Source organism: Anolis sagrei, chromosome 6, assembly GCF_037176765.1.
Source record: "Anolis sagrei isolate rAnoSag1 chromosome 6, rAnoSag1.mat, whole genome shotgun sequence".
Classification (NCBI taxonomy): Eukaryota; Metazoa; Chordata; class Lepidosauria; order Squamata; family Dactyloidae; genus Anolis; species Anolis sagrei.
This window is the reverse complement of record NC_090026.1, coordinates 7719759-7747395: the sequence shown is the minus strand read 5'-3', so window position 1 is coordinate 7747395 and position 27637 is coordinate 7719759. Positions and strand designations below refer to the sequence as shown.

The 27637-nt window shown below is 43.4% G+C and overlaps 1 protein-coding gene across 2 annotated transcripts in view; it reads right to left on the bottom strand.

The window, feature by feature from the left end:
- The window catches only part of RABGGTA (Rab geranylgeranyltransferase subunit alpha), a 40100-nt gene extending 15738 nt beyond the window's left edge, over nucleotides 1-24362 (bottom strand). The window contains exons 1-9 of one of the 2 annotated variants that reach the window (XM_060779965.2): nucleotides 24181-24362; nucleotides 19388-19447; nucleotides 17897-18007; nucleotides 15346-15467; nucleotides 15045-15232; nucleotides 11618-11815; nucleotides 3253-3336; nucleotides 1112-1194; nucleotides 917-1018 (exon numbers count right to left, since the gene is read on the bottom strand). In XM_060779965.2, coding sequence (XP_060635948.2) covers nucleotides 917-1018; nucleotides 1112-1194; nucleotides 3253-3336; nucleotides 11618-11815; nucleotides 15045-15232; nucleotides 15346-15467; nucleotides 17897-18007; nucleotides 19388-19390 — 891 coding nt within the window. In that variant the 5' untranslated portion in view covers nucleotides 19391-19447; nucleotides 24181-24362. Of the gene's footprint in view, nucleotides 1-916; nucleotides 1019-1111; nucleotides 1195-3252; nucleotides 3337-11617; nucleotides 11816-15044; nucleotides 15233-15345; nucleotides 15468-17896; nucleotides 18008-19387; nucleotides 19448-23988; nucleotides 24100-24180 lie in introns of those variants that run through there. The other variant, XM_060779966.2, reaches the window with a different exon arrangement.
- Nucleotides 24363-27637: the final 3275 nt, after the last annotated feature.

Here is a 27637-nt window from a genome sequence, read left to right as displayed (position 1 = left end):
AGCTGCTTCTGCTTTACTCCCTGTCTCTCCACAGCTCTGCTCGGTCCTTCTATAAAAAGACCTCGTAACCTTTCACTTATAACCAAAATTAGCCTTTTGGGTGCTTGCCCTTCCCAGCTGACATCTGACTTGCATCTTCTGCTTTGGCAATGGAAGTGTCTGCCCAAAAACCAGTATTTATCACCTTCAAATTAGCAGTTTTAATTGCCCAGCGTTCAATTCCCTGCTTGACCATGAAACCCACTGGGTAATCTTATGCAAGTCACACTCTCTCAGCCTCAGAGAAGCCTCAGGGAAGGATACTAGAGACAAAGTTGAAGTACTTTGGCCACATCATGAGGAGACAGCAAAGCCTAGAGAAGACAATTATGCTGGGGAAAGTGGAAGGCAAAAGGAAGAGGGGCCGACCAAGGGCAAGATGGATAGATGGCATCCTTGAAGTGACTGGATTGACCTTGAAGGAGCTGGGGGTGGTGATGGCCGACAGGGAGCTCTGGCGTGGGCTGGTCCATGAGGTCACGAAGAGTCGGAGACGACTGAACGAATGAACAACAACATTCAATGGCCTGCTCCAACTCAACATGTCAAGTCTATAGGCTGAGTTGTTTTTGAATTTTTGTAGCGATCCCAGAATTCTGAGGTATGTATATGAGACTACCACTTGTATGAAATATTGCTCCTGTTTCCCCTTAACTGCAGCTTCTTCTCTGCCCCATAAAGGGTCTTTGGAAGGCAAAAGGAAGAGGGGCCGACCAAGGACAAGATGGATGGATGGCATCCTTGAAGTGACTGGACTGACCTTGAAGGAGCTGGGGGTGGTGACGGCCGACAGGGAGCTCTGGCGTGGGCTGGTCCATGAGGTCACGAAGAGTCGGAGACGACTGAACGAATGAACAACAACAACAACAAAGGATACCCACATAAATCCCGGCCTGTTCCTTCCGTCGGGCGTGCGCCAACGCACCACCAAGGGCGACTCGTCCCCAAAGACGATTAAGTCATGAGATGCTGGAACAATCTGTTTTTGAAAAGGAAAGAGGAGACATATTGAGGGTGACTGGAATAGGTTCCTTAGCAGCCCCCAATTCTTCCTCCTCTCTCTGGCACTTACTGCCACGGGATGGGAGAAGGCAACGGCCAAAGAAGCGTCTTCTCGGTTCACGTAAACACAGCGAATTGTAGGTTCAGGGTCAGCTGTTGAGGAAACAAGACAAATAAAGAGCAATGCAAAATGGGTTGAAAGTACTGGGAAAGTCTCAATGGTCCAAAGCCTGTTTGCTCAGAGCATGGAAGAGAGTTGTCTTTTGCGTGACAAATCCCCGCGTCCTTCAACAAGCATGGCCAATGATGGCTATACATTTATATACATTGCCACTATAACATAAACTTTTTTGGTGTTGAATGGTTATTGCAGGTGATCCACAGCAGAGAATCACATCATCCATCACCATTGTTGTTGTTGGGCTGTTGTAGGTTTTTCGGCTATATGGCCATGTTCTAGAACAGTGGTTCTCAACCTTTCTAATGCCGCGGCCCCTTAATACAGTTCCTCATGTTGTGTTGACCCCCAACCATAACATTATTTTCATTGCTACTTCATAACTGTAATTTTGCTACTGTTATGAAATATAAATATCTGATATGCAAGATGTATTTTCATTCACTAGACCAAATTGGCACAAATACCCAATACACCCAAATTTGAATACTGGTGCGTTTTTTTGGGGGGGGGGGCGGGGAGAATTGATTTTGTCATTTGGGAGTTGCAGCTGCTGGGATTTATAGTACGCCTACAATCAAAGAGTATCCTGAACTCCACTAACAATGGAATTGAACCCAACTTGGCACACAGAACTTCCATGACCAACAAAAAATACAGGTAGGGTTTCGTGGACATAGACCTTGAGTTTTGGAGTTGTAGTTCACCTACATCCAGAGGGCACTGTGAACGCAAACAATGAAGGATCTGGATCAAACTTGGCACGGATACTCAATATGCCCAAATCTGAACACCGGTGGAGTTTGGGGAAAATGTACCTTGACATTTGGGAGCTGTAGTTGCAGGGATTTATAGTTCACCTACAATCAAAGAGCATTCTGAACTCCACCAATGTTGGAATTGAACCAAACTTGGCACACAGAACTCCCATGACCAATAGAAAATACAGGTAGGGTTTGGTGAGCATTGACCTTGAGTTTTGGAGTTGTAGTTCACCTACATTCAGAGGGCACTGTGAACTCAAACAATGAAGGATCTGGATCAAACTTGGCACAGATACGCAATATGCCCAAATGTGAACACTGGTGGAGTTTGGGGAAAATGCACCTTGACATTTGGGAGCTGTAGTTGCTGGGATTTATAGTTAACCTACAATGAAAGAGCATTCCGAACTCCATCAGTGATGGAATTGAACCAAACTTGGTACACAAAACTCCCATGACCAATAGAAAATTCAGGTAGGGTTTCGTAAACATTGACCTTGCATTTTGGAGTAGTAGTTCACCTACATTCAGAGGGCACTGTGGACTCAAATAATGAAGGATCTGGATCAAACTTGGCACAGATACTCAATATGTGCAAATGTGAACTCTGGTGGAGATTCGGGAAAATAGAGTTGACATTTGGGAGTTGTAGTTGTTTGGATTTATAGTTCATCTACAATCAAAGAGCATTCTGAACCACACCAGTGATAGATTTGGGCCAAATTTGCCACACGGAACCTCTATGACCAACAGAAAATATTGTGTTGTCTGATGGTCTTTGGTGACCCTTCTGACACCCTCTCGTCACCCCCCCAGGGGTCCCGACCCCCAGGTTGAGAAATGCTGTTCTAGAAGCATTCTCTCCTGACATTTCACCTACATCTATGGCAAGCATCCTCAGAGGTTGTGAGGTCTATGAGGACCTCACAACCTCTGAGGATGCTTGCCATAGATGCAGACGAAACATCAGGAGAGAATGCTTCTAGAACATGACCATATAGCCCGAAAAACCTACAACAACCCAGTGATTCCAGCCATGAAAGCCTTCAACAATACATTGTTGTTGTTGTGGGAGTTGAAGTCCAAAACACTTGGAAGGCCCAAGTTTTCCCACACCTGCACTAGTGTGTCCCGACACACCGTTTTGAAAGTTCTGCACTAGACAGTTATCCATGCTTGGCTATGAGGAGGACAACATTCCTAGGATCCATCTACCTGGTGTGATAGGACCACAACATTGCCAAATAAAGCACCTTGCTCCGTTCTTACCTCTACCCAGGAGCCAGCGGTGATAGAACCACGCACTCTGGTCATTCGGGTCAGTGAAGAAGGCATTCTGCACCAATTCTAGTTCTGGAAAGGAGAAGAGAAGAAGGGAAGGTGCTTCAACTTGGACTCTTTCAGCAGTTGCCAAGAGTCCATTCACATTATGGGATTAGCATGCTACGATCCCTTTTTCAGTGGTACATCCTGGGATTTGTAGTTTCGGGAAGTCCATTTAAAACTCTCAGCCAGAGAGCTCTAGTGGCTCAAGAACTACAAATCCCAGGATGCCGTAGGATGGAAACCACAGCAGTTTAAGTGGAATGACAACACTAAAATTCTGTAATGTGTGAGGGACTATAACTATAAAACGAACTAAAAGCTACTCTTATAATGCAGAATGGGATCTTGGCCTGCATAAATAGGAATATAGTGTCAAAATTCAAGGAAGTCAGGCTATCCCTCTATTCTGCCTTGGTCGGATAGACCTTGAATACAGAGTCAAATTCTTCTGGGGAAGCCCTGCTCTCATCCCCGCCTCTGTCACAAACATGCCTGGCAAGGACGAGGGACAGGGCCTTCTCGGTGGTGGCCCCCCGCCTGTGGAATTCGCTCCCTGGGGAAATTAGGTCAGAAAAAATTTGAAAACTTGGATGTGGGACCAGGCCTTTGGGTGACTATACTGACAAGGATAATGATAATGAGGACAAATTATTATGGCAATGGACAAGCTTGATGGAGCCTCCGATCTCAGAATCTTGATTAGATAAGGCCATATGGCTGTTATATTTAAGCATATTTTAATTGAATGCATTTAATGTTTTAATTGTATGCAATTATTGGTTTTATTATGTATTGTTATGTACTCATGTAGGCATTAAATTGTGCCGGCTGGAAGCTGCCCTGAGTCCCTCCCCCCCGGGGTTGAAAAGGGCGGGGTACAAATATGGCTGGATGGGCATCTGTCAGGGGTGATTTGAATGCAATATTCCTGCTTCTTGACAGGGGGTTGGACTGGATGGCCCATGAGGTCTCTTCCAACTCTAGGATTCTATTTGAAATAAACAAACAAATAAATAAATTCTGGGCACCAAAATTGAAGGGAGAACTTGACAAGCTGGAATGTGTCCAAAGGAGGACGACTTAAAGGATAAAGGGTCTGGAGAACAAGCCCTATGAGGAGCGGCATAAAGAGCAGACCATGTTTAGCCTGCAGAAGAGAAGGCTGAGAGGAGACATGATGAGGGCCATGCACAAATATGTGACGGGAAGTCATAGGGAGGAGGGAGCAAGCTTGTTTTCTGCTTCCCTGGAGACTAGGACACAATGGAACAATGGCTTCAAACTACAATAAAGGAGATTCCACCTGAACATGAAGAAGAACTTTTTGATTGTGAGAGCTGTTCAGCAGTGGAACTCTCTGCCCCGGAGTGTGTTAGAGGCTCCTTCTTTGGAGGCTTTTAAACAGAGGCGTGATGGTCATCTGTTGGGAATGCTTTGAATGTGATTTTCCTGCTTCTTAGCAGAATGGGGTTGGACTGGATGGCCCACGGGGTCTCTTCCAACTCTAAGATTCTATGATTCTATGAATGAGCCAGGTGAAGCAGAGGCTGGATGGCCATCTGTTGGGTTGTGTTTCTTGTTCTTTTCCTGCTTGACAGAGAGTTGGACCGGATTGTTTTTAAAATCTTTGAACTCTATGATTTTACGATCGCTACATTATAATTAAAATAAAATGTAGTTAGATCTAAAGGAATTTATTGCTTGTAACTAGTTATTTGTAACTAGTTACTTCCAAGTTCATACATCTTGCAGGTGATTTTGAGGCTGCAGAATATAGAGGATTTCTCTTAAAAGCAAAGAGGAAAGACTTTTGTGACTCCGTGTTTGTTTTAGGGATTGTGGTTTGTGGTTGAGTGACACTGCGATCTAGATAAACCTTAGGATTAGTTCTCTTTCTAGCAAAGAACATAAGTGGAAATTCAAATGCCTGCAATAAAATACTTTCCCCTCAACTGGGATATTTTAAGAAATGCTCCCGTTGCATCCAAGCGTAATGAAATGTGAAATCGCTGCCACTTGACATAGAGACTTGAGTCACCAACATTCTTAAATGTTACTTTTTGGTCCAAGTTTTTGAGGTTTGTACCTCCAGTTTGGCACTTAGAAGCAGAAGCTGCGATGGAGAACTACACATCCCAGGAAATGCTGAGAGAGAATACATTTTGTTGGACTTGGATAAATGAAAACATGAGTATATAGGGCGTACAGTGCTATGCTAATAACATAATACAATATATTGTATATAAATATAATATTTATAATATTATCATGGTACTGTATATACTCGAGTATAAGCCTAGTTTTTCAGCCCCCTTTTTAGGTTGAAAAAAATCCCCTCGGCTTATACTTGAGTCAAGGTTATTTATTATTTTACTCTGCTATTAGTATTATTTTTATTACATTTACTAGCCATCCCCTGCCACATGTTGCTGTGGCCAATTGTGTGTATATATATATTTGTGTATATGTTTATATGTGTTTGCATATGTATATATGTGTGTGTGTGTGTGTGTGGTTTTGTGCTTGCCACACGTTGCTGAGCCCCAGTCTGTGGATATGTGTTTTGTGTGTATGTGTGTGTATATGTGTGTGTATATATTTGTGTTTATGTGCATATATGTGGTTTTGCACATGCATTATAATGTGTGGCCCAGTCTGTGTATATGTGTATGTATATATATTTGTTATATCTTTGTTTGCATATATATGTGTGTGTGTGTGTGTGGTTTTGCGCCTGCCACACGTTGCTGTGGCCCAGTCTGTGTAAATGTGTTTTGTGTGTGTGTGTATATATTTGTGTTTATGTATATATATGTGGTTTTGCACATGCATTATAATGTGTGGCCCAGTCTGTGTATATGTGTTTTGTGTGTGTGTGTATATTTGGCTATATATGTGTTTGCGTATATGTATGTTGTTTTGCGCCTGTGTTGCAATGTATTTTTTGTTTTTTGGCTTTTAAAGTCCCTTCCTCTGTGTTTTTCTGTGTTTTTCTGAGTGATGGTCACTCGTTGGCCTGATAGGTGTTTTGTGTCCAAGTTTGGTGTCAATTCGCTCAGTGGTTTTTGAGTTATGTTAATCCCACAAACAAACATTACATTTTGATTTATATAGATTATTTTACTCTATTATTATTATTATTATTACTATTACATTTACATTATTTTACTCTATTATTACTTTCATTGCATTTATTATTTTACTCTATTATTATTATTACACTTATTACTTTATTATTATTATTACTATTATTATTAAATTTCCATTATTTACTCTATTATTATTTTATTACATGTTATTACATTTATTATTTTATTCTATCCTTATAGGTAATAGGTATAGGTATAGGTAATAGGTCTGGACCGTGCTCTTACCTACAAGAAGCACTGCCTGAACATCAAGCAAAAAGTGGGTGCTAGAAACAATATCATACGAAAGCTGACTGGCACAACCTGGGGATCACAACCAGATACAGTGAAGACATCTGCCCTTGCGCTGTGCTACTCTGCTGCTGAGTATGCATGCCCAGTGTGGAACACATCTCACCACACTAAAGCAGTGGATGTGGCTCTTAATGAGACATGCCGCATTATCACAGGGTGCCTGCGCCCTACACCACTGGAGAAATTACACTGTCTAGCCGGTATCGCACCACTTGACATCCGCCGGGAAGTAGCAGCCAATAGTGAAAGGACCAAGGCAGAGACATCTCCAGCCCATCCCCTGTTTGGGTATCAGCCAGCACGTCAACGACTTAAATCTAGAAATAGTTTTCTAAGATCTACAGAGACACTCACTGGAACACCTCAGCAAGCGAGAGTCCAAAAGTGGCAGGCCCAAACCCAGTACCTCAACCAATGGCTGATACCCAATGAGAGACTCCCCCCTGGGCACACAGAGGACTGGGCGACCTGGAAGGCACTGAACAGACTGCGCTCTGGCACCACGAGATGCAGAACCAACCTTCAGAAATGGGGCTACAAAGTGGAATCCTCGACATGCGAGTGTGGAGAGGAGCAAACCACTGACCACCTGCTGCAATGCACCCTGAGCCCTGCCACATGCACAAGGGAGGACCTTCTTGCAGCAACACCAGAGGCACTCCAAGTGGCCAGATACTGGTCAAAGGACATTTAATCAACTCTCATACTCACAAATTTTGTAATCTGCTTGTTTGCTTTGCTCTGTTAGAAATGTAATATAATTTGACTGGTTGTTCTGACACGACAAATAATAAATACGTAATAGGTAAGCACATTTACATTGAAGGAGAATAATGGTTGAATCAGAGTTGGGCAGTCTTCTCTTAAATTACAGTTTTATGTAAATACTCAAAAACATTTAATCTACTGACAATTGCCAGTAGCAACTACATTTCTCACCCTCAGTTTATACTCGAATCAATACGTCTTTCCTATTTTTTTGTGGTAAAATTAGGTCCCTCAGCTTATATTTGTGTCGGCTTATACTCGAGTATATACGGTAATACAATATAATACCAATAATAATAATAATAATAATATGAGATTATAATTATATTTTTTATATTACATGTAATATTACTAATAATATTACCGTATAATGGTATAGTACAATATAGTAATATATAATACTGATATGGTGCTATGCTAATAATATTGTATGCATGTATATCTTGTAAGCTGCTTTGAGTCCCCTTAGGGGTGATAAGCGAGGCATATAAATGTTGTAAATAAATAAATATATTAAGCAGATATTTGTCCGATCACTGTTTTTTCGACCATGAAAGATAAGATGAACAAATAATGATTCAGGCCAAGGAAGTGTCTCCCTTCCGTTGTGCTATGACTTTTCTCCCCTTCATCTGGACCCTTCCCTTCTCAGCAACAGGGCGCTACCTTTCAAGGTGAGCTTACCTTGCCTTAGGTTCTCACGCCCCAGATTCCTGTCCCTTCTACGGGACAGCGGCTAAGTGCCAAAGAAAGAAGCCAGCAGACGGAGGAGTAGCACTTGCCCTGCCCTAGCGCCCGCCCGTCTTAATCCCCTTGGAATTTCACCTGTCTCAGGTGAGGGGCTGGGTACCTGGGCAGGTAACGCTGTGTACACTTTTACTCACAGCCCTGCTATTTGCCTTCCTGCATCTCTCCTCTACGGCCCTTTGCACCTAAGATTGGCTGCTGTGATTCACAATCTTTCCCCTCTCCACCCAAATGATGGAGCTGAAAAGGGAGAGGCTGGTGACCCTTTTCAACTCCTTTTAATCCTACTTTCCCGCAGCTCTGAAGACATCTGTACTGACCATTTAATGCAGTTTCAAACCGCTTTTCCTGTGCAGATCATTGCACTATGTAAAAAAAATTGAAAAAAAAACTGTTCCTGGTTTCAAAGTGTTAAGGGGCTGCAGTGGCGCAACGGGTTAAACCGTTGAGCTGCTGAACTTGCTGACTTGAAGGTTGGCAGGTTGAATCCGTGGGAGGGGGTGAGCTCCTGCTGTTAGTCCCAGCTCCTGCCAACCTAGCAGTTCAAAAACATGCAAATGTGCGTAGATGAATAAATATCGCCTTGGCAGGAAGGTAGAACGCGTAGTCCACGCTCTGGTTACATCCCGTATAGACTACTGCAATGCGCTCTACGTGGGGTTGCCTTTGAAGACTGTCCGGAAGCTTCAAATGGTCCAACAGATGGCAGCCAGATTACTAACAGGAGCGGCGCTCAGGGAGCATACAATTCCTCTGTTGCACCAACTCCACTGGCTGCCAGTTTGCTACTGGGCACAATTCAAAGTGCTGGCTTTAGCCTATAAAGCCCTAATTTTATTTATTTTGTTTTATTTATTTATTTATTTACAGCTTTTATATTCTGCCCTTCTCACCCCGCAGGGGACTCAGGGCGGATTACAGTGTACACATATATGGCAAACATTCAATGCCAATTTTTGACATACAAACATATACAGACATAGACACAGGCTATTCAACTTTTTTTTCTGGCCGCCAGGGGAGCTGTCGCTTTCATTGTCCATCTGCGACGCTGATGAAGCACTTCTGCATTCCTCGCATGCTTTCGCACTGGAATGCTTTGCTGGAGTCTTCTTTATGGCATCATAAATCAATTAATTTAGCCTCCCCACACTTTAATGTGGTACCTAATTTTCCTACTTGACAGATGCAACTGTCTTTTGGGTTGCAAAGGTCGACAACAGGCTACACACAATTGGTTGGAAACCCACTCCAACCCGGGCTGGCTTCGAACTCATGACCTTTTTGGTCAGAGTGATCTTAATGCAGCTGACACTCAGCCAGCTGAGCCACAATCCCGGTGCAATTGAGAGACAAGGCCTTCTCAGTGGTGGTCCCTCGGCTACGGAACGCCCTGCCTAGGGACATTAGATAGGCCCCCTCCCTCTTACAATTCTGGAAAAAAGTCAAGACTTGGCTGTTTGAGCATGCGTTTGAAAATGCAGTGTAACAGATATAGGAATATGGAGACTGGATGATGAGATTGGACAACATTTTAATTAGGAGTCACAAATGATTTCTGTTTTTTATTGATTTTGTATGGTTTTATATTATATGTCAGTTTTTAAATACTTTTGTGGCGTTGTTGGGAATTGCACTGTTGCCTCTGTAAAACGCATTGAGTTGCCTGAGGGCTGAGAAGGGTGGTATACAAATACAGTGAATAAATAAACAAACAAACAAATAAATAAAACTGAGCTTCATGCGGTCATGCCGGCTACATGACCAGGAAATGTCTATGGACAACGCAGGCTCCTTGGCTTGGAAATGAAGATGAGAACTCCTCCAGAGCCAGAGATGAAAAGGGAAGCCTTTGCCTTTGTTTGTGTATTCGTGTCTCATTGTGCTCCAAGGCACTGAATGTTTGCCTGTGTATTTACCGTATATACTCGAGTATAAGCCGACCCGAATATAAGCCGAGACATCTAATTTTACCACAAAAAACTGGGAAAACATATGGACTCGAGTATAAGCAGAGGGTAAGAAATGCAGCCGCTATTGGTTAATTTCAAAACTAAAATTAGATATCACAGCAAACCAGCTGGCAGACAGGTGAATAGGAGAGCAGAGAAGCTGCGTGCGGGGTAAGTGAAGGGGAAACGGATTTACGTACCTCCTTCCCTGCACGTCATGCCGCGCACGCACGCACGCATGCCTCCATTTCTTCCCCACTCACCGCGCATGCATCCTCTCTTCCTTCCGCGCACACAGCAAGACAAGCAGGGAGGGAGGTGCACGCTTCCGTTTCTCCCCCCTTTCGCCGTGCACGCGCCCTCTGCTCTCCGCATAGCAACCCAGCTGGGTTGCTGTTCGGAGAGCAAGACAGACTGCGCATAGGGTGAATGGGGAGAAACGGAGGCGTGCACCTCCCTCCCTGCACGCCTCCATTTCTTCCTCATTCAACGCGCATGCAGCCTCTCTTTCTGCTTGTCTTGCTGTGTGCGTGGAAGGAAGAGAGGCTGCATGCGCGTTGAATGGGGAAGAAATGGAGGCGTGCAGGGAGGGAGGTGCATGCCTCCGTTTCTCCCCCATTCACCCTGTGCGCAACCTGTCTTGCTCTCTGAACTGGGTTGCTATGAGGAGAGCAGAGGGTGCGTGCATGGCGAATGGGGGGAGAAACGGAGGCGTACACCTCCCTCCCTGCATGCATGCCTCCATTTCTTCCCCATTCAATGTGCATGCAGCCTCTCTTCCTTCTGCGTACACAGCAAGACAAGCAGGAAGAGAGGCTGCATGCGCGTTGAATGGGGAAGAAATGGAGGCGTGTGTGGCAAGACGCGCAGGGATGTGCGTGCGCGCGTGGCAAGACGTGCACACCTCCGTTTCCCCTTCACTTGCCCCGCGCACAGCTTCTCTGCAGATGCAACGGAGGAGGAAGCTGTGGGGGCGAAGACAATCCAGGCGAAGACAATTCAGCCCCTAAAAGGGGCTGAAAAACCCGGCTTATATTCGAGTATATACGGTATATATGCTGGAATGCACTCTGCGTCCTCTCAGGGAGATAAGGTAGAATACAAATAAAGTGTTGTTGTTGTTGTTATACTATTGTGCAGCCCTTACTTTGGAAGTAGTTGTTATACTCCAGAAACTTTGTTTGTGTGGCTGCCACAACCTATGATGAATTGGTTGAGACTCAACAAGATATTCATTGAAAAACTATAGCAAAATGGGCTGCAGGATGTCCCGCAGAAACAACATTTTGCAGTTTAATAAAGTTTTGTCATGCTTTAATGATAGAACCAACTAGGAAATGACATTTATAACCCAGGAACAAAAAAATGTAGATGCAGCCTGTTTCCCAGATCACTTACCTTTCAGTAAGACTTCCTCTGTGATCCGGCCCTGCTGCTGGGAGTCAGGGTAAAGCTGTGGAAGGAGGCGGCTGCGGTAATGCCAAGAGGAGTAGTTTGAGAAATTGCGGGTGATGAGGCTGTCGCTAAAGGCCAGTTCGTCCTGCGGAGGCACCTCTGAATGCTGCACCACAAAGCGGCGGTAGTCCCAACAGTGAACTGCAGGGGGAAGCAAAGAGCAATACGAATGTGGAGGGCAAAGGTCATGCCTGCCAACTTGTCAACACCATCTAAGTGGGCCAATTAGGCTCTTGGAATTCCATACTTTGGATCCACCAACAAATAGGTTGTTGTGGGTTTTTTGGGCTGTATGGCCATGTTCTAGAAGCATTCTCTCCTGACGTTTTGCCTGCATCTATGGCAGGCATCCTCAGATATTGTGAATACTTGTTAATTATTACTACCTTTAGAATTGTGGATTTTAAATTGCATTGTCGTTTAATGTTGTGAGCTGCTGTGTGCCCCAACCAAGAGAGAAAAGTGGGCTATAAATATAATAATAATAATAATAATAATAATAAGGCATATGAATTGACTTACGGATTTTAGAACTCGGTGAACGTTGGCTACTAGACTGGCTTTTAGTTGTTATTGTATTAATTGAAATAGTTTTCTAAGATCTACAGAGACACTCGCTGGAGCACCTCAGCAAGCGAGAGTCCAAAAGTGGCAGGATCAAACCCAGCACCTCAACCAATGGCTGATACCAAATAAGAGACTCCCCCCTGGGCACACAGAGGACTGGGCGACTTGGAAGGCGCTGAACAGACTGCGCTCTGGCACCACGAGATGCAGAGCCAACCTTCAGAAATGGGGCTACAAAGTGGAATCCTCGACATGCAAGTGTGGAGAAGAGCAAACTACAGACCACTTGCTGCAATGCAACCTGAGCCCTGCTACATGCACAATGGAGGACCTTCTTGCAGCAACACCAGAAGCACTCCAAGTGGCCAGATACTGGTCAAAGGACATCTAATCAACTACCAAACTTACAATTTTTGTATTTTGTCTGGTTTTTTTTGGTTTTTTTTGCTTTGTTCTGTTAGAAATGTAATATAATCGACTGGTTGCACTGACATGATAAATAAATAAATAAATAAATAGAATGTTTTAACTATTGTTGTTATTGCTGTTATGTATTTTATCTGTTGAATTGTTGGCATTGAATTGTGCCGGTTGTAAGCCGCCCTGAGTCCCCCCCCCCCCCCCCGGGGGGTTGAGAAGGGTGGGGTAGAAGCGCCCGAAATAAATAAATAAATAAATAAGCCAGTAAAGGTGGTCCCAGTGGTGATCAGCACACTGGGTGCAGTACCTAAAGACCTTGGCCTGCACTTAAACACAATCGGCGCTGACAAAATCACCACCTACCAGCTGCAAAAGGCCATCTTACTAGGATCTGCATGCATTATTTGCCGATACATCACACAGTCCTAGACACTTGGGAATGTCCGACGTGTGATCCATTACAACAGCCAGCAGAGTGTTCTTGTCTGCTGTGGACTCATCTTGTTGTGTTTCAAATAATAATAATAATAATACCCACATATCCCCAAGGGATATGTTCCAGGACTTTTTTGTAAATACTTGAACCATAATAATAAATAATAATAATAACACTTTATTTGTACCCCGCTACCATCTCCCCAAGGGACTCGGTGCAGTTTACATGAGGCCGAGCCCAAACACAGCAATACAAGCAATAATAACAACAGTACAAGTAATTAAAAACACATAGACAATAAGATACACAACATTATCAATAAAACAACACATAATTAAAAACAGTGGGAAGGCTAAATGTAGAGTTAAAATTGGAAATAATGCTGGGCCATGAACGGAAGGTGATACTGGTGTTTGTGGAAGGGCAATATGAGCAGACTTAAACCATGACAAATCACGAACCATATTCACAAACAACTTCAAGCAGAATACACCATAGGGCTGTGTTGAAGGATCCAGGCAATAGCTACAGATAATACTTCTCTAATAATAATAATAATAATAATAATAATAATAATAATAATAATAGGCCAGGATCAAAAAATCAGCTGATGACCCAAAATGCAGACTGTGCAAGGAAGCTGATGAAACCTCAGCTGTTGCAAGAAAATCGCACAGACGGACTACAAACAAAGGCACAACTCTGTGGCCCAAATGATTCGCTGGAATTTATGTCACAAGTACCACCTGCCAGCAGTAAAGAATTGGTGGGATCTTAAACCTGCAAAGGTCGTGGAAAATGAACATGCAAAAATACTGTGGGACTTTCGAATCCAGACTGACAAAGTTTTGGAACACAATGCACCAGACATCATGATTGTGGAAAAGAAAAAAGTCTGGATTATTGATGTCGCTATTCTAGGTGACAGTCGCATTGAGGAAAAACAACAGGAAAAACTCAGCTGTTATCAAGACCTCAAAATCAAACTGCAAGGGCTCTGGCATAAACCAGTCCAGGTGGTCCCAGTGGTAATGGGCACACTGGGTGCCGTGCCAAAAGATCTCAGCCGGCATTTGGAAGCAATAAACATTGACAAAATCATGATCTGTCAACTGCAAAAGGCCACCTGACTTGGATCTGCACGCATAATTCGAAAATACATCACACAATCATGGATGCTTGGGAAGTGTTTGACTTGTGATTCTGTGATACGAAACCCAGCATATAGATCTTGTTTACTGAGACATACTGTGCTTTTGTGTCAGTAAAATAATAATAATAACTTTATTTTTTACCTGCATCTCAGTGTGATGTGAAGTGGGTTACAACATAGCTATAACCAATGCAATTTATAATCGCATTATTAGGCCCTTCAACACAACTCCATGGTCAATTTTCTGACCTCCTAACCACAATTATTTTAAAAGACAATTAGGCTAATTTGTAAGGAGCTGTTGCCTTTAGGGCCTACTCATGATCTTCCGAGATGAATCTGGTCGGCCATCTGGGTAACAGATGGGTGTTTATTGTGGCATAGCAGTGCTTCTCTTTGGTTATACAACATCAGCAGAAATGGAGGAAGTGAGCATCATTTCTCTTTGCTTTGTAGCTCTGTGTTGGAACTACAAATCTGAAAGCAGGAGGTTTCTGGCTCGGTCCTGGCCATTTCCAAGGACTGAGATAACAAGGACTGAGCCTTGAAACCTTGGAGATGTTGCAGTGGTTAGTATGACTATCTTTCCACCAAACTGAATATGAATGGACACAGGATGCATCTACACTAGGCATGGGCAAACTTGGGCCCTCCGGGTGTTTTGGACTTCAACTCCCACAATTCCTAAGAGCCTACCGGCTCTTAGGAATTGTGGGAGTTGAAGTCCAAAACACCTGGAGGGTCCAAGTTTGCCCATGCCTAGTTGACAAGGATAGCAAGAGGGAAATACATACAGTTGCGTTCATCAACCTCCAGGAACTTGCCACACAGCTCCAGCTCACGGTCCCAGTCCGGCTCTGGGGTGTGCTCCATCACCCAGCAGCGATGATGCCACGTCCCATAGGATTTGGGGTTCACACGCAGGCAAGACTCCAGAAAGGAGAGTTCTGCCTTACACAGGGTTTGCATCTCTTCTGGGGATCTGTTGGTCCAGAGAAGATGGAGGAGTGAAGAAGACAGGGATAATTTAATCTATATAGTGTCTGCTCAGCCTCACAACCTGCTCCCCTTCTCTTGGGCTCCCCCATTACTTACTCTTCCTGAAAGTGAAGGAATATCTCTCGCCGGAAGTTCCAGAGGGTGGCAAAATCGGGATTGGCGGCCAAGACCTGGCTGCTCAGATCTAAGGCTTCCTTGTCCAGTTGACCCAGTTTCCTCTGAAAGAGGCATGTTAATTATAATATTATAATGTAATGTAATATAATAATAATAATAATAATAATATGATATTATAATTATATATTTATACTACATGTAATATTACTAATAATATTATTATGATATAGTGGTATGGTGCAATATAGCAATGTTTAGTGCTGATATTGTACTAGGCTAATAATAATATAATAATAATAATACTTTATTTATACCCCGCTACCATCTCCCAAGGGACTCGGTGCGGCTTACATGAGGCCGAGCCCACAACACATCAATCACAAAGCAATAACAACAAATAATACAAAGCAATAAAATAAAACTCATAACAAAAAAGCAATAAACATTAACAATAACACAGCGACAGTTAAAACCTATGGTTGTATGCCACTCTAAGTCCCCTTTGGGGTGAAAAGGGCGGCATATAAATGTCGTAAATAAATAAATAATAAATAAATTAACATCATGTAAATCTTTGTAGCAGAAAGAGACAATCCAACTCCACACTTATGGGGTGCTGTGTGGTTTTCCAGCCGAAACCACACAACACCCCTTCAGAGGATCTCAGAAAATGCCAGTCACCGATGAAGGCAAAACGTCAGGAGAAAATGCTACTAAAACACGGACATACAGCCAGAAACCACACAACATCCTAGTGACTCCAGCCATGAAAGCCTTCGACAATACATCCACACCGATGTCCCACATTACTCTATACTTCCCCAAGTGAGGAAGGAACAAATCCTTTATTACATAACCAGTTAAGAAGCGTAGTTAGGAAAGTGGCATTTGACAAGTCCTCCCACTTAGGAAAAGGCCAAACCCAATAGTCACAGTCAAAAGTTCAAGCTGGTCATTCCACAGATATATAAACCCATTGTCCTAATTCCAACAGACCTCACTACCTCTGAGGATGCTTGCCATAGATGCAGGCGAAACGTCAGGAGAGAATGCCTCTAGAACATGGCCATACAGCCTGAAAAAACCTACAACAACCCAGTGATTCTGGCCATGAAAGCTTTCGACAATACAAAAGTTCAAGCTGTTAATACATACCTGCCAAACATTATAAGAGTCAAAGTATCCATCAAAGGTTTAATGGTCAAAGGCCAAAATTGCCACTCAAAAGCTAAAGATCCATGACATCATACATAAGTCAGGTATCAATACTTCCATATGTTTCAACTAAACACTATTTACTCTGCCTTCAGAAATTACTTTTAGGTGGTATTGGCTCATTTACATAACCTCTGTAAGGTCAAGCAACCCATAGCAATCCTCAAGATCTGAAAGGTCAATCTTTGGGGAATTGAAGTTCAATCACACTATTAACCACATCCTTCCTTTGACATGTCAAAGTTGAGGGACTTTCTTCTCCCTTTTGGAAAAAGAAACAGAAAACTAAGACCCCTTCTATGCTGCCATATAATCCAGATTATCAAACCAGATAATCCACATTATCTGCTTTGAACTGGATCTAAGATCTACAGAGACACTCGCTGGAACACCTCAGCAAGCGAGAGTCCAAAAGTGGCAGGCTCAAACCCAGAACCTCAACCAATGGCTGATACCAAATGAGAGACTCCCCCCCTGGGCACACAGAGGACTGGGCGACTTGGAAGGCGCTGAACAGACTGCGCTCTGGCACCACGAGATGCAGAGCCAACCTTCAGAAATGGGGCTACAAAGTGGAATCCTCGACATGCGAGCGTGGAGAAGAGCAAACCACTGACCACCTGCTGCAATGTACCCTGAGCCCTGCCACATGCACAATGGAGGACCTTCTTGCAGCAACACCAGAGGCACTCCAAGGGGCCAGATACTGGTCAAAGGACATTTAATCAACTACCAAACCCACAAATTTTGTATTTTGTCTGTTTGTTTGCTTTGTTCTGTTAGAAATGTAATATAATCGACTGGTTGCCCTGACATGTCAAATAAATAATTACACTGGTTTATAATCTAGTTCAAAGCAAATAATCTGGATTTTATATGGCAGTGTAGAAGAGGCCTAAGAGGTCAATTTGAGCATCTTTTATGGCGATGGATTAAAAGCCTATTTTTCTAGGTTTCAGACCCAAGGAAAAATGCACATGGAATTCATCTGGAATGGAAAGCATCCTGGGACCAAACTACCCAATGTCTTAACCTTTTGTTCATCTAGAGAGCAGAACACGAGATAGCTCTCATTTATGCACTGAGAGAAAAACAGTAATATTGAAGCTGAAAAGCGAGAGGCCAAAAAGTATTACAAAGGCCAACCATAAACAGAAGCCAAGAGTCACGCTAAAGATCTTGCTGACCAATTAGGGATACAAAATTCAAATGAAGCTGTTTCAGCATCCCTCAGTCTCCAAAAGCTAAACTATGGAGGAAGACTATGGAAGGAATTCCTTTTCTTTCTTCCTCGGTCCTCTCCTGTCTTTTTCACCTTCTCAAAGATGGCTTTGGTGGCAGTCACATATTGGTGCAGCTTCTTCTCCCGCTCGAGACGCTTGGCTTCAGCCTGCTCCTCGGTCGTCTTTACCTTCAACCGACCATGCTGTTGGGAGGGGAGATTACGAGAGAGACCATAAAAGAAATATGAGGTTATTGTGTCCCAATCAAGAGTGCAATAAAAGTGGGATGATATTATTATTATTATTATTATAATAATAAAAATATAATTCATGATAGGAGAACTTCTCTCCTTCAAATACTACTCTGGAAGAGACATGGATGTAAAATATTGGCTAAGAAAGAGCAAATAAGCCAATTCAAACTGCTTACTGTATTGTATATGTGTGTGTATTGGTGTGCAGTTTTCCTTAACTCTATGTTGTGGGAAAGGGCTGCAGACCATGTGATCAGATCTGGGCTTGTTCAGGACTCAGACTCCATTTTTAGAAACTGTATGCTTTTAAAAGTCAGCAGAAACAATATGCTTAGAGACTTCAGCCAAAACAGATGCATACTTTCAGACACAAATAGAGATAAATTCCTTTGGACTTTCTGACTAGACAGAGACTCTATTAGACTCTCAGACCAGAGAGATGCTTTGGACAGTTGATTACAAGAAATGATGTCCTGTGTTACCTACAGAGAGAAACCCACTTCCAATCCTATCTGTAATGGGATTGATATGCAAAGTACCTGTATGCTGAATACATGAAGTTTGTGAGTAAACCAGCCATGTTACTTTTTAAGAAATCTGCTTATTTTTGTCTCTTGAGAGCACGATTTAAAGGCAAATAGATTTTAAAGGAGAGTAAATGTTTTTTGGGCAAGTGAAAGAACACTTGTGAAACTCTGCTTTATGTGTGTGTGTGTGTGCGTGCGCATGTGCTTTTTGTGCATTGGCATATCTTTGTCCCTAACAGTTCAAAGAGATATATGGGTATATCAGTTTAACAACTGAGAAACCTACTTGCCTTACATGAATGCCATAAAGGTTAAAGATAAAGGTTTCCCCTGACGTTAAGTCCAGCTGTGTCCAACTCTTGGGGTTGGTGTTCATCCCCATTTCTAAGTCGAAGAGCCGGTGTTGTCCATAGACACCTCCAAGGTCATGTGGCCGGCATGACTGCATGGAGTGCTGTTACCTTCTCACTGGAGCGGTACTTATTAATCTACTCACATTTGCATGTTTTCAAACTGCTAGGTTGGCAGAAGCTGGGCCTAACAGCAGGAACTCACCCTGCTCCTCGGATTTGAACCTGCGACTTTCTGATCAGCAAGATTAGCAGCTCAGCAATTTAAGCCACTGCGCCACTGGGGCTCTCTAACATTTATGGCATCATTTTTCAAAAGGTTGTGACTTCTAACAAGGTTTTGCTTTTCCAAAAATCATACAATCTCCAAGAGGTTATGGAAATTTCCATTTTCCTACAGAATAAGCTATGAAAAGATGAGATAGATCAGAAAGGGCTGCTCCCCAACTCACCATGTTGATCGCACAGCAAAAACAGCTCTAGAGAGGGAGGCGAGGAATGAATTATGTATCCTAAAATATAAAGAAAAATCAGGTGAACATGGAGGGAGATTATTTAGAAACTATTTAATTGTATAAAAGACATTTAATAGAATGCCAAGTTTGCAAACTTTGTGGGTTTTTTTAAAACACAACTGTTTGGTTCGCTCCTGACATGATAAATAAATATCATATAATATCAGGGGCTTCCCCAGGTTGGGAAAAACAACTTTAAGACCAGTGGGTCTATTGCCAGCTTTGGGCAGCAATTCTCTGCCACATGCAGCACAGCCTATGGTCGACGGTTCAGGAGCTGCCTATCTTCGTAACCACATCCCCCCCTACGAGCCCACGCAGTCCTGAAGATCCTCCGGGGATGCTCTTCTCTCACTCCCACCCCTGTCTCGCGGTTGGTGGGGGCGAGGGAGAGAGGACATTCTTGGTGGTGGCCCCTCGTCTCTGGAACTCCCTCCCCAGGGAGATCAGGCTGGCACCCTCCCTACCCACATTCCGAAAGGAATTAAAGACATGGGTGTTTCATTGTGCATTCGACTGATGACTCCTATGACAAATGACTTGTATCATGACCTGATTCTGAATTCCTATATTACATTACTATATATATATATATATATAGTATATATACTATATATATTCTGTTCAGCCTTCAGGCTGAGAACAGCGGTATATAAGTAAGGTAAATAAATAAAGTTAAGCTGAATTGATCCTGTTTAATTGCTCTGTTTCCATGCTATTTCCTATGCTATTGAACGTTTCTATCCACCTATTATATGTTTCTATCCACTTGGCCATGGTGGTCCACACTCTCGTTACATCTAAGATAGACTACTGCAATGCACTCTACATGGGGTTGCCTTTGAAGACTGCTCGGAAGCTTCAAATAGTCCAACGAGAGGCAGCCAGGTTAATAACTGGGGCGGCATACAGGAAGTATACAACTCCCATGTTACGCCAGCTCCACTGGCTGCCTGTTTGCTACCGGGCACAATTCAAAGTGCTGGCTTTGGCCTATAAAGCGCTAAACGGCCCCGGCCCAAATTATCTTTTCCGAATGCATCTCCCCCTATGAACCATCGCGGAGATTAAGATCCTCCAGGGAGGCCCTGCTTTCCGTCCCGCCATTGTCACAGGTGCAATTGGTGGGGGCGAGAGACAGGGCCTTCTCGGTGATTGCCCCCCGGCTATGTAACTCCTTTCCTGGTGAGATCAGATTGGCCCCCTCCCTCCTGTCCTTTAGAAGGTAAAAACTTGGCTGTGGGACCAAGCTTTCAGTACAGGGCAATAAAGCAGCAATTGGAAAGATTACCAGGCCAATTAGATTTGACGCTGATGACCAGGAAGGTTTTAAATTGTGTATTTTAATATTGAGATAAATGTTTTTAATGTTTATGTATGTGTATATGAATTCCTGTCCTGGCATTGAATGTTTGCAGTATATATGCTGTGTCCTGCGCTGAGTCCCCTTCGGGGTGAGAAAGGCGGAATATAAATGTTTTAAATAAATAATTGAACCACCTTATACTTTAACCTGTTCACATAGCGGTCCTCCTTCCCCCGCTCCAAAATTAATTTGCTGTTGCTTTTGATGTTTGTTTATTATTATGACGCTGTTTTAATTTGTTATTGTTTTGTCAGTCCTTCCCACCCGCTACTAAGGAGGCTGTCTGGGTCCTGAACCGGTGCTTGGCCACTGTGATGGTCTGGATGAGGGCGAACAAATTGAAATTGAATCCAGACAAGACAGAGGTACTCCTGGTCAGTCGCAGGGCCGAACAGGGCATAGGGTTACAGCCTGTGTTGGATGGGGTCGCACTCCCTCTGAAGATGCAGGTTTGCAGCTTGGGAGTGATCCTGGACTCATCGCTGAGCCTGGAACCTCAGGTCTTGGCAGTGACCAGGGGAGCATTTGCACAGTTAAAACTTGTGCGCCAGCTGCGCCCATACCTTGGGAAGTCTGACTTGGCCACAGTAGTCCACGCTCTGGCTACATCCTGTATAGACTACTGCAATGCTCTCTACATGGGGTTGCCTTTGAAGACGGTCCAAAAGTTTCAACTAGTCCAACAAATGGCAGCCAGATTGTTAACAGGAGCAGTGCTCAGAGAGCATACAACCCCCTTGTTGCGCCAGCTCCACTGGCTGCCAGTTTGCTACCGGGCCCAATTCAAAGTGCTGGCTTTGGCCTATAAAGCCCTAAATCAGGGGTTCCCAAACTAAGGCCCGGGGGCCGGATGCGGCCCTCCAAGGTCATTTACCCAGCCCTCGCTCAGGGTCAAACTAAGTCTGAAATGACTTGAAAGCACACAACAACAACAATCCTATCTCATCAGCCAAAAGCAGGCCCACACTTCCCATCGAAATACTATTTATTTATTTATTTAGAGTTTTTATAACCCGGTCTTCTCGACCTCCGAGGAGGGACTCAGGCCGGCTAACAACATAAGACTCAATACAATAAGAAAAACATTATAAATCATCAGTATAAAATACATTAAAATACAATTCATACAAGTTACAGCAAAAATCAGTTCGTCAAAAAGAATCACAAATTCATCGCCATCCGCCAGTTTATATTTGTTAAAATTGTTCTTCATTTTAATTATTGTATTATTTTAAAGTGTATTTTGCACTGCAAGTAAGATACATGCAGTGTGCATAGGAATTCATTCTTTTTTTTTTCTTTCAAATTATAATCCGGCCCTCCAACTATGACTATGACCTGGCCCTCTGTTTAAAAAATTTGAGGACCCCTGCCCTAAACGGTTCTGGCCCAACTTACCTGTCCGAACGTATCTACCCTTACGAACCACTGAGGACTTTAAGACCATCTGGGGAGGCCCTGCTCTTGGTCCCTCCTTCGTCACAAGTACGTTTGGAGGGAACGAGAGACAAGGACTTCTCAGTGGTGGCCCCTCGGCTATGGAACGCCCTCCCTAGGGAGATCAGATCTGCTCCCTCCCTCTTGACGTTTCGGATGCAAGTTAAAACGTGGCTGTTCAAGCGAGCGTTTACAAATACAGAGCAGCTAATATAGGAAATTGAATGACCTGACAATGGAACTAGACAATGCTTGATAATAATGAGATGCTAATGATGTTGTTTTTACTGCTTTGGTGATGTTTTACACTGTTTAATGTTTTATCTATATTATGTTTTATGTATACTGATTTGTTGGAAACCGCCTTGAGTTGCCGATTGGCTGAGAAAGGCGGTATACAAATACAGTAAATAAATAAAATAAATTGTATTTTGCTTTGGGCATGTAAAGCTGCCCCGAGTCCCTTCGAGGAGATGGAGGCGGGGTACAAAAATAAAGCTCATTCATTCATTCAAGAACAGACCTTAAGAACACCTTAAGAACAGACAAGCATCCCGAGCTCTGAGGATTACCTGGGAAGGAATCCCACTGGAGCATTGCAGCACACCCAAATACCTGGGAGTCACTCTGGACCGTTCTCTGACCTACAAGAAGCACTGCCTGAACATCAAACAAAAAGTGGGTGCTAGAAACAATATCATACGAAAGCTGACTGGCACAACCTGGGGATCACAACCAGACACAGTGAAGACATCTGCCCTTGCGCTATGCTACTCTGCTGCTGAGTACGCACGCCCAGTGTGGAACACATCTCACCACACTAAAACAGTGGATGTGGCTCTTAATGAGACATGCCACATTATTACAGGGTGTCTGCGCCCTACACCACTGGAGAAATTACACTTGCACCACCTGACATCCGCCAGGAAGTAGCAGCCAATAGTGAAGGGACCAAGGCAGAGACATCTCCAGCTCATTCCTTGTTTGGGTATCAGCCAGCACGTCAATGACTTAAATCAAGAAATAGTTTTCTTAGATCTACAGAGACACTCGCTGGAACACCTCAGCAAGCGAGAGTTCAAAAGTGGCAGGCTCAAACCCAGCACCTCAACCAATGGCTGATACCAGATGAGAGACTCCCCCCTGGGCACACAGAGGACTGGGCGACTTGGAAGGCGCTGAACAGACTGCGCTCGGGCACCACGAGATGCAGAGCCAACCTTCAGAAATGGGGCCACAAAGTGGAATCCACGGCATGCGAGTGCGGAGAAGAGCCAACCACTGACCACCTGCTGCAATGCACCCTGAGCCCTGCCACATGCACAATGGAGGACCTTCTTGCGGCAACACCAGAGGCACCCCAAGTGGCCAGATACTGGTCAAAGGACATTTAACCAAATACCAAATTTGCAAAATCTGTGCGTTTTTTTCCCCTTTTTCTTTTTAATCTGTGTGTTTGTTTTGCTCTGTTAGAATTGTAATACAATGGTTGCTGATGACACGATAAATAAATAAATTTGAGAGCAGCTCCCAGTCTTCCCAGGAAAACCAGGTCAGCCACCCACGTGGTTACACCTTCCTAATTCAAACACCCCATTGCATTGTGGGATTGGGCCAAAGTGGCCACCTTTCGGGCAAGGATTTCTCCCCAGGCAAACAGTAAGAGGTGTTCCAGCAAATCTGTCCCTCCAATCACATTTTCCTAGCACATTTCCCCCATTCCATATATACAAACCCAGCCTATTTCCTTCTTCCTCTTCCTCCCCCCTCTTTCTAGTGACAAAGTGGTGCCTTCCATGACAATCTGGCGAGGCTCCCATGGGGCGAGACCATCCCAAAGCAGCCCATGGGGGTGGGATGGGGGGGGGGGAGCAGGGTAAAGCCTCTGCTGGGCTAATCTAAAGAGCCTCTAGGGGGCGATACCAACCAGTCTGGAGAGGAGGGGGGAGGGATGCGCGGAGGATGCAGCGCCGCCGTAAACCAAGTGGTCTCGTCCGCAGCGGGTCTGTGAAGGAAGGGTGGGCGCCTATGGGCGATACCACTTGAGGCTCTGCATGGGGGGTGTCTGCGCGAAATGTTTCGGAAATGGAACAGACTATGCCGCACGCGGAAGCGTCGAGTTGGAGCCTTCAGTTCTTAAAGGGGCAGCGTTTATTTATTTTCCTTCTTAAAGGGATACACATATGCTTAATTTGGGATGCAGTCTGACTTCTTTTGAACTGTCATCACTCAATGCCAGGTAACTGTGGGAGTTGTAGTTTCCCAAGGGCGTCACCAAACTACAACTTGTTCCAGCTTTTCTCCTGTGCTATGCTAATAATATATAATATAATATAATACAATATATTGTATATTCATATAATATATATAATATTATAATGTAATACAATATACTGCTACTAATAATAATACAATATTGTAATTATATATTTTATATTACATGTAATATTACTAATATTAGTAGTAGTAGTAATATTACATGTAATATAATATTATAATGTAATACAATATCATACTAATACAATATTATACTTATATATTTTATATTATAAAATATATAAGTATATTATTGTATTAGTATGATATTGTATTACATTATAATATTATATTACATGTAATATTACTAATAATATTACAATATAATGGTATAGTACAATATAGTAATATATAATACTGATATTGTACTATGCTAATAATACCTTGTAAGCTGCTTTGAGTCCCCTTTGGGGTGAGAAGGGTGGCATATAAATACCATAAATAAATAAATTAAATTTCCAGGGTTCCATAGCTTTGGCAGTGGTGATTAAAGTGGTGTTAAACTGCATTAATTCTGCAGTGTAGATGAAATCTATGCCAGAGCACCAAATCCTATGAACTAAATGCTTGCTGTGGGATTCAGGAATATTGAAGGATTTTTTAAAAAAATTACCCAATTTGACACTGAATTTTAAATGTACATTTATTCATATGCATTACTTTAATATAATAACCCGGTGGTGCAGTGTGTTAAAGCACTGAAACTGCTGAACTTGTTGACCAAAAGGTCACAGATTCAAATTTAGGGAGCAGGGTGAGCTCCCGCTGTTAGCCCCAGCTTCTGCCTTCCTAGCAGTTTAAAAACATGCAAATGTGAGTAGATCGATAGGTACCAGTCCGGTGGGAGGATAACAGTGCTCCATGCAGTCATGTCTGGCCACATGACGCTGGAGATGTCTACGGACAACGCTGGCTCTTTGGCTTAGAAATGGAGATGAGCACCAACCCCCAGAGTCGGACACGACTGGACTTAATGTCAGGGGAAAATTTTTACCTTTACCTATTATTTTAATGTGCTTTAATCTTATCTTATGTCCTTTAGTTTATTTTTTTACTATATATTTTACTATATATACAGTAGCTACGCAGTTAACTCTCAAGCCACCAGAAACTGCATTTATCTTCTGACATCTACCAATCCCCATGGTTGTTGGTTAACTGATGATGTACTGTATTTTAGCTTTGTTCTATCCCATCTCGAGGGAAGCAACATCAATTATTATTATTGTCATCATCATTTTTTTATTACAGGTCAGGACTTTGCACTCTTCCAAATATTGTTAAATTGCAATCCACTGATTTCCTTGCTATTGGCTGGGGCTACTGGGAGTTATAGTCAAATGACATTTGATTGGCAGCTTTATTTCCAGTCCTGACTTGGAATTGGAGTAGCAGAAACACAGTTCTGCAGCTAATCTCTGTTTCTGAGACTCGCCTTCTTTTTAAGAAGAGCTGTCCTCATTTTCACCCCAAATGGGCAACCGCTCCTTATGTGTCACAGAAATGAATGTCTCGTTTGGCATCCTTTACCAAGAAAACGTTGAATCATTTTTTAGAGATGTAGGCATTAAGACGTATTTCCCCTTCATTCATCATTCCCTTGCATTCGTTCAGAGAGAGAAACCATGAGACATCAAGGCAATCCAGGAAACTTGGACTGTTGTTCACCTGTCATGTTGCTCAGGTTTAAGGAAATCTCAAGGGTAGCAATTATCTGAGTTACATCGTATATTCTCCAGACTCTGCTCTTCCTGTAGCATTTGGACATTTCATAGAATCATAGAATCATAGAATCAAAGAGTTGGAAGAGACCTCATGGGCCATCCAGTCCAACCCCCTGCCAAGAAGCAGGAATATTGCATTCAAATCACCCCTGACAAATGGCCATCCAGCCTCTGCTTAAAAGCTTCCAAAGAAGGAGCCTCCACCACACTCCGGGGCAGAGAGTTCCACTGCTGAACGGCTCTCACAGTCAGGAAGTTCTTCCTAATGTTCAGATGGAATCTCCTCTCTTGTAGTTTGAAGCCATTGTTCCGCGTCCTAGTCTCCAAGGAAGCAGAAAACAAGCTTGCTCCCTCCTCCCTGTGGCTTCCTCTCACATATTTATACATGGCTATCATATCTCCTCTCAGCCTTCTCTTCTTCAGGCTAAACATGCCCAGTTCCCTAAGCTGCTCCTCATAGGGCTTGTTCTCCAGACCCTTGATCATTTTAGTCGCCCTCCTCTGGACACATTCCAGCTTGTCAATATCTCTCTTGAATTGTGGTGCCCAGAATTGGACACAGTATTCCAGATGTGGTCTAACCAAAGCAGAATAGAGGGGTAGCATTACTTCCTTAGATCTAGACACTATGCTCCTATTGATGCAGGCCAAAATCCCATTGGCTTTTTTTGCTGCCACATCACATTGTTGGCTCATGTTTAACTTGTTGTCCACGAGGACTCCAAGATCTTTTTCACACGTACTGCTCTCGAGCCAGGCATCCCCCATTCTGTATCTTTGCATTTCATTTTTTCTGTCAAAGTGGAGTATCTTGCATTTGTCCCTGTTGAACTTCATTTTGTTAGTTTTGGCCAATCATCCCTCTAATCTGTCAAGATCGTTTTGAATCCTGCTCCTGTCCTCTGGGGTATTGGCTCTCCCTCCCAATTTGGTGTCGTCTGCAAACTTGATGATCATGCCTTCTAGCCCTTCATCTAAGTCATTAATAAAGATGTTGAACAGGACCGGGCCCAGGACGGAACCCTGCTTGTGGCACTCCGCTCGTCACTTCTTTCCAAGATGAAGAGGAAGCATTAGTGAGCACTCTCTGTGTTCGTCCACTTAACCAATTCCAGATCCACCTCACCATAGTTTTGCCTAGCCCACATTGGACTAGTTTCCTTGCCAGAAGGTCATGGCGGACCTTGTCGAAGGCCTTCCTGAAATCCAGGTACGCTACATCCACGGCATTCCCCGCATCTACCCAGCTTGTAGCTCTATCGAAGAAAGAGATCAGATTAGTCTGGAATGACTTGTTTTTGCCACCATCGGTCATATAGGATTTCTACATAAACCTATAGTTCC